This window comes from Oncorhynchus masou, chromosome 13 (genome assembly GCF_036934945.1).
Source record: "Oncorhynchus masou masou isolate Uvic2021 chromosome 13, UVic_Omas_1.1, whole genome shotgun sequence".
NCBI lineage: Eukaryota > Metazoa > Chordata > Actinopteri > Salmoniformes > Salmonidae > Oncorhynchus > Oncorhynchus masou.
Genome location: NC_088224.1, coordinates 14,714,244 through 14,726,374, shown reverse-complemented (window position 1 = coordinate 14,726,374; position 12,131 = coordinate 14,714,244). Strand labels below are relative to the sequence as shown.

The 12,131-nt window shown below is 41.8% G+C and overlaps 1 protein-coding gene across 1 annotated transcript in view; it reads left to right on the top strand.

Moving 5' to 3' along the window:
- Window positions 1-11,185, top strand: part of LOC135551777 (alpha-catulin-like) — a 109,088-nt gene extending 97,903 nt beyond the window's left edge. The window contains exons 14-19 of the mRNA XM_064982999.1: window positions 1,745-1,899; window positions 3,272-3,320; window positions 5,384-5,440; window positions 9,041-9,160; window positions 10,622-10,705; window positions 10,882-11,185. Coding sequence (XP_064839071.1) covers window positions 1,745-1,899; window positions 3,272-3,320; window positions 5,384-5,440; window positions 9,041-9,160; window positions 10,622-10,705; window positions 10,882-11,046 — 630 coding nt within the window. The 3' untranslated portion in view covers window positions 11,047-11,185. The remainder of the gene's footprint in view (window positions 1-1,744; window positions 1,900-3,271; window positions 3,321-5,383; window positions 5,441-9,040; window positions 9,161-10,621; window positions 10,706-10,881) is intronic.
- Window positions 11,186-12,131: the final 946 nt, after the last annotated feature.

Below are 12,131 nucleotides of genomic sequence, written 5' to 3'. Positions count from 1 at the left end.
CAAGCATACTTCACAAGTTGTGGCAAAATGGCTTAAGCACAACAAAGTAAAGGTATTGGAGTGGCCATAACAAAGCCCTGACCTCAATCTTATCGAAAATGTGTGGGCAGAAATGAAAAGGCGTGTGCGAGCAAGGAGGCCTACAAACCTGACTCAGTTACACCAGCTCTGTCAGGAGGAATGGGCCAAACTTCACCCAACTTATTGTGGAAAGCTTGTGGAAGGCTCCCTGAAACGTTTGACTTAAGTTCAACAATTTAAAGGCAATGCTACCAAATACTAATTGAGTGTATGTAAACCTCTGACCCACTGGGAATGTGATGAAAGAAATAAAAGCTGAAAAAAATCACTCTTCTCTTATTCTGACATTTCACATTCTTAAAATAAAGTGGTGATCCTAACTTACCTAATACTACTTTTTACTGGGATTAAATGTCATGAATTGTGTAAAACTGAGTTTAAATGTATTATCCTAAGGTGTACGTAAACTTCCGGAGTGTCACTCCGTCATGAATGGGCATGCATACACACAATTATAATCAATAATTGGAAATTATTAGGAATGTTTGATGTCTTTTAAGAGAGGTGAAGAGTGAAATTGTTGACTTTCTCAAGCGGCAATGAGTTTTATCTTTAAACTGATAATATAATGACTTAAATTATTTACATCCTTTGAATTTTTCCACATTTTGTTGTGTTATAGCATAATTTAAAATGGTTTAAATTAATATTTTGTGTCACTGGCCTACAAACGATACCCCATAATGTCAATGTGGAATTATGTTTTTAGAAATGTTTAACATCAAAATGTCTGCCTTTTCAAAGATCAACAACCAACTTGACAGAGTTTAAAGAATAAAACAAAAAAGTGCAAATATAATACATTCCAGATGTGCAAAGCTCTTAGACTCACTCAGAAAGACTCTCAGCTGTAATCGCTGCCAACAGTGACTAATTGACTCAGGGGGTTGAATAGTTATGTAAAGATATATTAGTGTTTTATTTTTCATATTTTTGACAAATGTTACAATTTTTCTTCCACTTTGTCATTAGAGAATTTTGTGTAGATCTTTGACAAAAAAAATACTATTCAATTTTTTTTTAACCCACCTTGTAACCCAACAAAAAGGGAAGGGGTACGAATACTTTCTGAAGACAATGTATATGGGTATGAATGATCATGAATCAGTAATGGTTATGATAATGAAGGCAATGTATATGGTTATGAATGATCATGAATCAATAATGATGATGATAATGAAGGCAATGTATATGGTTATGAATGATCATGAATCAGTAATGATGATGGTAATGAAGGCAATGTATATGGTTATGAATGATCATGAATCAGTAATGATTATGATAATGAAGGCAATGTATATGGTTATGAATGATCATGAATCAGTAATGATGATGATAATGAAGGCAATGTATATGGTTATGAATGATCATGAATCAATAATGATGATGATAATGAAGGCAATGTATATGGTTATGAATGATCATGAATCAGTAATGATGATGATAATGAAGGCAATGTATATGGTTATGAATGATCATGAATCGGTAATGATGATGATAATGACTGCAATATAGATAAAAAAGTAATGTGGTTATGGGCTCATCATGCACTGACCTTACGGAAACCACAGAATATGGTGGAATCTCAGAAGGGTCTGGGCTAGTAGTCTTGGATGGGAGACCATCCTTAACTAATGGCGGACCCACGATCTCTCCGGCCCAGGAGCAGAGCACCATAGCCAAGCTGGGTCTAGAGCTGCGTCTGCTGACCTCCGACGTGGACACGGAGGTGGAGAAGTGGGAGGACCAGGAGCAGGACATCGTCCGCCAGGGCCAGAGCATGTCCAGCATGGCCTACTCCATGTACCTCTTCACCAGGTAGACACCAGCTGTCTGTCTGTCCTCACCAGGTAGACACCAGCTGTCTGTCTGTCCTCACCAGGTAGACACCAGCTGTCTGTCTGTCCTCACCAGGTAGACACCAGATGTCTGTCTGTCCTCAGCAGGTAGACACCAGATGTCTGTCTGTCCTCACCAGGTAGACACCAGATGTCTGTCTGTCCTCACCAGGTAGACACCAGCTGTCTGTCTGTCCTCACCAGGTAGACACCAGCTGTCTGTCTGTCCTCACCAGGTAGACACCAGCTGTCTGTCTGTCCTCACCAGGTAGACACCAGCTGTCTGTCTGTCCTCACCAGGTAGACACCAGCTGTCTGTCTGTCCTCACCAGGTAGACACCAGCTGTCTGTCTGTCTTCACCAGGTAGACACCAGCTGTCTGTCTGTAGACACCAGCTGTCTGTCTGTCACCAGGTAGACACCAGCTGTCTGTCTGTCCTCACCAGGTAGACACCAGCTGTCTGTCTGTCCTCACCAGGTAGACACCAGATGTCTGTCTGTCCTCACCAGGTAGACACCAGATGTCTGTCTGTCCTCACCAGGTAGACACCAGATGTCTGTCTGTCCTCACCAGGTAGACACCAGATGTCTGTCTGTCCTCACCAGGTAGACACCAGATGTCTGTCTGTCCTCACCAGGTAGACACCAGCTGTCTGTCTTCACCAGGTAGACACCAGCTGTCTGTCCTCACCAGGTAGACACCAGCTGTCTGTCTGTCTTCAGCTGTCTGTCTGTCTTCACCAGGTAGACACCAGCTGTCTGTCTGTCTTCACCAGGTAGACACCAGCTGTCTGTCTGTGTCCTCACCAGGTAGACACCAGCTGTCTGTCTGTCCTCACCAGGTAGACACCAGCTGTCTGTCTGTCTTCACCAGGTAGACACCAGCTGTCTGTCTGTCTTCACCAGGTAGACACCAGCTGTCTGTCTGTCTGTCTGTCTGTCTTAGCCAGGTAGCTTATCTATCAATCATTAGACTGTCACTCAATAATAATAATAATAATAACTTTATTTATACAGTATAGTAAAAGTGCTTACCATCATAAAATAATAAAAGTACTAACAATGAAAGGAGGAAGCAGAATGAAAACATATAGATACATTGAAATCATACATTAAACGCATCTTTATAAAAGTGTCTTCAGCAAGCCTGCAGCATAAATGTCAAGCATACTTTGCACCAGCCAGGTATTGACCACCAGCCAGGTATTGACCACCATTGACCATCTGTATGGATATAGAAAAAAACGCAGATGCCGTCACGCATCTTGTTGATATGATGTTCATAGTCAATATACTTAATCAGTTGTTATCATCAGGTAATATTTCATTTGTTTCCTGTATCGATTGTGCAGGGGGGAGGGCCTACTGAAGACAACCATGGATCTCTTCCACCAGGCTGAGGTAAAGTACTGTACACGCGCCCCATCCTCCACTCCACTCATCCATCTCCTGTCCTTCATCCTCCTCTACTTCATACAGGGCTTTAATTGAATCTGTCCCAGGTGCCATTAAACACAACCACGTCCCAGGGAGAAGACAGAATCAATACAGTATTAAAAGGCCCAAGACAATAATTTGTCTGTGGTAAGTAGAGGATGGGAGCAGGGAGCAGAGTGCCCTGGCCCTGTACTTAATGTAGAGAGCGAGGGAGAGTGATGTGATGATGATGATCTGCACTCGCTGTCGGAGAAAAGGGGAAAGAATGAGGAAGAGAGACAGAAGAAGTGCTGGTGAGGCCACCTGTCGTTCAATCAGCAGGGCCTTCACAATGCCACACACACAGAAACAGTCTAACCTTCCACTGTGGAGCTCCCACTGAGCGATAATAACCTCTGCTAATTCACTGAGGTGGAAAAGGGCAGCTGTCTTCTATGACACAAACACTACAATTTGTCAGGTCCTTTAGAGATTGGTTATTTATTTATGTTTGGTTCATCCTTTTATACATTAACAATACAAGGAATATGGGTTTTTAGTTCTACCATATACTGCTGGTGTTCCACATATCTCCTTTTAGGATTTTTCTACTAATCCTAAAGTAGTGGACATTATACAATGGGGTGGGTCTAATCCTGAATGCTGATTGGATAAAACCGCATTCCAGCCGGTGTCTATTCCACAAGTTACCACCTGCTAATAAGTCTATGATGTTAAAATGCCAATTTACTCTGTTCAATCTGACTGAGCAATCCACTGTCTCATCAGCCCAGCCAGGCAATTTATAAACTTGATCTCCACTATAAAAAGCATCTAGACATTCTCACATTTATTTTAGACTAACATTTAGTTTCAACAGCGGAGATTTGTATAAACCTTGCTGCATGTCTCTCCGACATTTGCAACGTTGTTTCAATATTCAAATCAGATCTCCTGCTGTTCCATAGTAATGCACATGTCAGGACGAGACGGAAATGCAGGCAGTGTTTCTCAGCCGGTAGAAATCATGATGTTTTGTTGGCTAGCTCCTCTGAGCAACGAGAGAGAGCACATTTTATATTCCAGGTGAAATCACGCCTCATTAGCTCATTGTTAAGGATGTATCCAAATAAATGTCATTAGAAAACAGCTTAAACAAATGAAAATGCACCTACTGTTGTTTTTCTGGCTGCACTGTTTGACGTGACTGCAAGGGATAACAACATTGCCAGCCAGTATGGCAATGGAACATTTAGAACAAACGACTGGGTCACGTCCATAGACAGAACAAAAAGACTGAACGACTGGGTCGCGTCTCTGGCAACCGAACCGATAGAAGGAGCGACGAGCCGGATTGGGTAGCAACCCTAGTTATGGGACTATATCTTGTGGAAGAACGAAATAGTATGAATAAATTCATCAAAATAACGTTTTGAAAGATAATGTCAATCATTATTTGAATATGTTGGTAACCCGTTATGGAGGATACCCAGTGTTTGGAGGATATATTGGTACTTTGTCTCAGGCCAAACAAAACCTGTGCCAATATATCCAACAAACACCGGCTTCTCTGGCATTATCACTTAAATAGAATATGGAATAGAGTAGAAAACTTACAATGTCCCCTGAAGTTTCAGGATGCAGCTATACTTTCAATAACTCTACCCTTTTTCACACAGCAACATCTAACTTGCAATTATTCTAATTAGCTGCTCACCAATTGGCTAATTTTAAATACATTTGAATTTGAAAACCTTACAGTACAGTGTACCAGTCTTGTTCACATCATCCCAGCTACTTACAATACAGCCATTGAGTGGAATTGACAATACTTGGCTGGTAGATTTGCCAGACCAGGGTTCAGAATGTTCTGCCAGACCAGGGTTCAGAATGTTCTGCCAGACCAGGGTTCAGAATGTTCTGCCAGACCAGGGTTCAGAATGTTCTGCCAGTAAAGTGAGCCATGCTTTGTTTTTTTTCTGTCTCTCTGTCTGTCTCGCTCTCATTTAAATATATATATATACACATTTCTCTCTCTCCTTCTGCAGGTGCTTTCTGAGGAAGGACTCCAGCTGTGTTCTTCAGTACACACTTTGTCCACCCTGGTACACGCGCACGCAACCACACCCACGCACGTTCTTCACCCACGCTATGCAGGAAATTAATCCTGCACCCAGTTTCAGTTTCCTCTGTACTCAAAAATCAAAGAAGCAGGGAAGTATGCCTCCCTCTTTCCAAAGTGCCCAGGTCCTGGAGTTTAATTAAACGTCCCTCTTTGACAGCCATTCATGACTGCCATCCGTCTCTGGGTAAAGTGAAAATGTGGTTATCAACACTGGCTAACCCTACTCTCCGGAGAGTGCACCCAAACACTAATACACGCACATACACACTCACACATACTACTAATACATAATCAACACATCCAGCACTTCAGCTCAGCAGCGTGCGTTTGATTAATTACTTCAAACAAACATTGGCTAATGGAGCTCCCCCCCACTGGAATGAAGCAGGCTTGTGGTGCAGCTGCACTGCCCTCTTGTAAATGATCATGTTCTTTATGCTAATCAGCCTGAACATTTTCAACTGAGGCTGAAAATGTTACTAAATATGTTTACCAGAGATTGTGAATGGTACGACACGACATATTCTAATGTAGTAGGATAGTATCAATATACTGTGCCTTCAGATGTATTCAGACCCCTTGACTTTTTCATCATTTTTTTTTACGTTACAGCTTTATTCTAAATTGGATTAAATTATTTTATTTTTCCTCAGCAATCTACACACAATACCCCATAATGGCAAAGCAAAAACTGGTTTCACATTTTTGCGAATTTATAAAAAAAAAAAAAACAACAACACTTTGCTATGAGAATCAAAATTGAGCTCAGGTGCATCCTGTTTCCATTGATCATCCTTGATGTTTCGACAACTTGATGGGAGTCCACTTGTGATAAATTAAATTGATTGGATATGCTGCAGAGATGATTTGGAAAGGAACACACCTGTCTATATAAGGTCCCACAGTTGGCAGTGCATGTCACAGCAAAAAACAAGCCATGAGGTTGAAGGAATTGTCCGTGGAGCTCCGAGACAGGATTGAGTCGAGGCACAGATCTGGGGAAGTGTACCAAAAAATGTCTGCAGCATTGACAGTCTCCAAGAACACAGTGGCCTCCATCATTCAAAAATGGAAGAAGTTAGGGACCACCAAGACTCTACCTAGAGTTGGCCGCCCGACCGAACTGAGCAATCGAGGGAGAAGGGCCTTGGTCAGGGAGGTGACAAAGAACCTGATGCTCTCTCTGACAGAGCTCCAGAGTTCCTCTGTGGAGATGGTTGTCCTTCTGAAAGGTTCTCTCATCTCTGCAGCACTCCACCAATCAGGCCTTTTATGGTAGAGAGGCCAGACGAAAGCCACTCCTCAGTAAAAGGCACATGACAGCCAGCTTGGAGTTTGCCAAAGGCACTGAAAGACTCTCAGACCATGAGAAACAAGATTCTCTGGATTGAACTCTTTGGCCTGAATGCCAAGCGTCATGTCTGGAGGAAACCTGGCACCGTCCCTATGGTGAAGCACGGTGGTGGAAGGATCATACTGTGGGGATGTTTTTCAGCGGCAGGGGCTGGCAGACTAGTCAGGATCGAGGCAAAGATGAACGGAGCAAAGTACAGAGAAATCCTTGATGAAAACCTGCTCCAGAGCGCTCAGGACCTCAGACTGGGGCGAAGATTCAACATCCAACAGGACAACAACCCTAAGCACACAACCAAGATAATGCAGGAGTGGCTTTGGGACAAGTCCAGAGTCCATCTCTGGAGAGACCTGAAAATAGCTGTGCAGCAACGCTCCCCATCCAATCTGACAGAGCTTGAGATGATCTGCAGACAAGAATGGGAGAAACTTTCCAAATGCAGGTGTGCCAAGCTTTTAGCATCATACCCAAGAGGAATCAAGGCTGCCAAAGGTCCAACAATGTAAAGGGTCTGAATACTTATGTAAATGTGATATTTCAGTTTATTTTATTTGATGAATTTGCTATAATTTCTAAAAACCTGTTTTTGTGTGTAGATTGATGGGGGAAAAAGTATTACAGACATTTTAGAACAAGGCTGTAACTTAGAAACAATTGCATATGGCATACAGTTGAAGTCAGAAGTTTACATACACCTTAGCCACTCAATTAATATTTGGTAGCATTGCCTTTACATTGTTTAACTTGGGTCAAACGTTTTGGGTAGCCTTCCACAAGCTTCCCACTCCTTTGACTTTGTTGTCCTTAAGCCATTTTGCCACAACTTTGGAAGTATGCTTGGGGTCATTGTCCATTTGGAAGGCCCATTTGCAACCAAGCTTTAACTTCCTGACTGATGTCTTGAGATGTTGCTTCAATATATCTACGAAATTTTCCTACCTCATGATGCCATCTATTTTGTGAAGTGCACCAGTCCCTCCTGCAGCAAAGCACCCCCACAACATGATGCTGCCACCCTCGTGCTTCACGGTTGGGATGGTGTTCTTCTGTTTCCAAGCCTCCCCCTTTTTCCTCCAAACATAACGATGGTCATTATGGCAAACAGTTCTATTTTTGTTTCATCAGACCAGAGGACACTTCTCCAAAAAGTATGATCTTTGTCCCCATGTGCAGTTGCAAACCCTAGTCTGGGTTTTTATGGTGGTTTTTGAGCAGTGGCTTCTTCCTTGCTGAGCAGCCTTTCAGGTTATGTCGATATAGAACTTGTTTTACTGTGGATATAGATACTTTTGTATCTGTTTCCTCCAGCATCTTCACAAGGTCCTTTGCTGTTGTTCTGGGATTGATTTGCACTTTTCGCACCAAAGTACGTTAATCTCTAGGAGACAGAACGCGTCTCCTTCCTGAGCAGTATGACGGCTGCGTAGTCCCATGGTCTTTATATTCGCATACTATTGATTTAACGTGGTATCTTCAGGTGTTTGGAAATTGCTCTCAAGAATGGACCAGACTTGTGGAGGTCTACTGACCTTGGCTGATTTCTTTTGATTTTCCCATGCTGTGAAGCAAAGAGTCACTGAGTTTGAAGGTAGGCATTGAAATACATCCACAGGTACACCTCCAATTTACTCAAACGATGTCAAATTAGCCTTTCAGAAGCTCCTAAAGCCATTTTCTGGAATTTTCCAAGCTGTTTAAAGGCACAGTCAACTTAGTGTATGTAAACTTCTGACCCACTGGAATTGTGATACAGTGAAATAATCTGTCTGTAAACAATTGTTGTAAAAATTACTTGTGTCATGCACAAAGTAGATGTCCTTACTGACTTACCAAAACAATAGTTTGTTAACAAGAAACTTGTGGAGTGGTTGAAAAATGAGTTTTAATGACACCAACCTAAGTGTGTGTAAACTTTCGACTTCAACTGTACATGAGAGACTCCAAGCACAGTGAGATTTTAATGTATAAACTACATTCTAACCTAAATAGGTTTGCAAAATTCCGGTAACTTTCTCAAAATTACCTGGTTTTCCAGAGATCCTGGTTGGATGATTCATGGAATTATTAGGGAATAAGTAGGGAATAAGTAGGATATGCGGAATCCTCCAAACCAGAAATTTACTGGAATTTTGCAACCCTACTCCTAAACCTTAACTTTGTTTTTATAGAGCAACTTTTTTAATGATCACATTTTGACATAACTCTCTCTCCTTTTCCCTCTCACAGCTGATGGATGAAGAGATGGTGGTAGTGCTTTCGGAGATGGAGAAGCTTATGGGCTTATGTCAGCAGCTGCAGATGGGAGTGAGGACGCCAGTACAGGGCAAGACTGCCACCTTCCAGAAGGTGCTGTTACTGATACACCAGCCTTATAGTGACATATGTGGAACTATGCTGTTGTCGTCAATAGTGCAGTCCCCGACCTAAACAAAATCTTGGTTGTCCGAAAGTCTTCTATTCTTTCGACCAATCAATTGTCCAAAACCCTATGTGTTTTAATAATGCATATAGTTGGTTTTGAGTTTACGGTTTTATGAAATAAGACAAATGCTCCAAGAGGGCGCCAGACATCTAGATATCCAGAAGGAAAAAGGTTTTTACGTGACCCAACTATTTGCCTCCCGTTGCTGCTGGCTTTCGCAGATTCTGCCATTTATCGAACCCACACATGCTGATGCTCAAGATACTCAACTAGTCTAAAGAAGGCCTGTTTTATTGCTTCTTTAATCAGGACAACAGTTTTCAGCTGTGCTAACATAATTGCAAAAGGGTTTTCTAATGATCAATTAGCATTTTTAAAATGATAAACTTGGATTAGCTAACACAACGTGCCATTGCAACACAGGAGTGATGGTTGCTGATAACAGGCCTCTGTACGCCTATGTAGATATTCCATTTATTTATTATTTTTTTATCTGCCAATTCCAGCTACAGTCAACATTAACAATGTCTACACTGTATTTCTGATCACAAACAGCCTAACGACTAAACAATCGACCAGTCAACTAATTGGGATCAGCCTTAGTTGTCAATGACTGGATTTGTTTGTGTGATAAAATCCACTTTTATTTGAAAATCTTAGACTCATTATTTTGCTGACATTTTGAACTATCAGTCATACAGATATTAACTGTAGCGTTCATGTTAATATAAATACAGTTCTATCATAAGACAAAAGACGTGGTTGGAGAGAATAGTGAGACAATGCACAGAAAAGAAACTGACGTGGAGTATTGATTAACTGCACTGAAAAAGAACAAAGTCAACCCATTCATCAGCATTGGGCAAACATTTGTTACTGCTTTACAGAGAGGTCAATCATGAAAACATGATCGTAAAATTAAACACTTTAATGACACTGAGCTTAATTAACCTCCATTAAAATCAGTTGGACAGTGATGAACTGGCATGGGTTTGGAGTCTGGTCGAAAGTAGTGCACTATATACGGAATATGGTGCCATTTGGGATGCAACCCATGAGCTTCTATGATTAATGTGGATCGGTTATATAGGCATTGGCTTTCTCCTCAAGTTGTCATTAACCAGACAGATCAGTCTTCTGTTAGTCTGTCAGGTTGGTTTGATCAAACAAAGGTCATTGCTGAAAGGCCTTTTTTAACGGAGCAGGAAATTGAGGCTCTGGTGGTTGTCAAGAGCTGGTTTTAACCTAGCCAATCAGCTTTCCCATGTGGTTTGCCAACATTTCCCCACAGGGATAAACGTCGTTATCTTTATGTTGTTAGGATGAATATTACATTCTATAAAGACCACCAACCATCCTTGATATATTTTTCTGTCTGTCTCTAGGTGGATTCATCCATTCAGAACATTAGAGCCATCATGACTGTGGTAATCTACCTCCTGCCAGTCTGTAATAAACTTGTCAGAAAGGTAAGAAGTCACAGTTGACATCAGCTGATCTACCAAGTTCTCCAAGTAACCAATGTTTACTGGGGTTTGAGTAGACCGATGAAAGTCAATGGTGGTCATTTTCTCCAATGTTTTTACATTGGTTAGATTAAAAAAAAAAAAAAATAAACTACCATATCGTATGTCTGTGTCTCCAGTATAAGTCAGAGAGAAGCAGTCTGGACTCTCCACAGAGCTGGAGGGACAGGCAGTCGTCCACACCCATCAAAGACGGCGCGCTCAACGGCAAGAACAGCAACGGCTTCGGGGTCAAGTCCCTGGAGAAGCATACGGCCAACCTCACCTTCCTGGAGAGCAAGTAGTCCAGTCTAGTGACCTTTGACCCCTAACCTGTATCACCTATCACAGAGCTGGAGCATACCATTGTCAACCACGGGGGGGGGTGATAGACGCCTCACTCACTTTGACAATTTTGTCAAAAAAAACACTCACTTATGTGCCTGTCAGCCCATTCACTTTGTCGTGTAACTAACCTGTAGCACATCTCAGCCAAATGTATCACATGTATAAAGAAAATATCTGAAATTTACTGAAATGAAAGCCGTGGCCAGAGCATGACGCCATCATCACCATGTCTTTTAATCTTACCCAGTGATTTGGGCTGTTACCCCAGCTTTCTGATCACCTGGTCCCAGCTCAGTTTTGAGCTGTCTTGTCGATACCTATGGCCATTGTCAGGAGGAGTTGGCAAGACCGACCAAACAGATCTGGGACCAGGACAAAGCTGATATTGCTCTCACTATTGTACACCAACCAAAACGCATCATGGCTTAGCAATTATTGAGTGTAATTAATGCAATCTCACTTTGATGCCAAATAAGAGAGTACATTGAAGGTTTAATCACTGAATTATGCCACTTAGTTTATAACAAGCTGACTGACACAAACGGTTCTTATTATGCCTCTATTTCAGCAGAGACAATTTTATCCGACTGACTTTCTACTCTGTAATGTATTGAATCATTTTCTGTGTATATGTTGTATACTGTTTTATCCATGTTTTCAGAAGACCTATCTAAAAGATTGTTGATCCAGCGCATGAGTCAAATGAACTGTGGTTTTGAAGCTGTTCGTTATGAAATGTACTTGAAAGTAAATGTACGTCCCAAATGGCAACCTATTCCACATACTGCACCCGTTCTGCCAGTCACATTCTGTTAAAGGTCTCTGAAGCACACACCTCCCTGGGTCGCTTGTCCTTTCAGTTCGCTGCAGCTAGCGATTGGAAGGAGCTGCAAAACACTCAAACTGGACAGTTTTATCTCCATCTCTTGATTCAAACTCAATCATGGACACTCTTACTGACAGTTGTGGCTGCTTCGCGTGATGTATTGTTGCCTCTGCCTTCTTGACCATTGTGCTGTTGTTTCTGCCCAATAATGTTTGT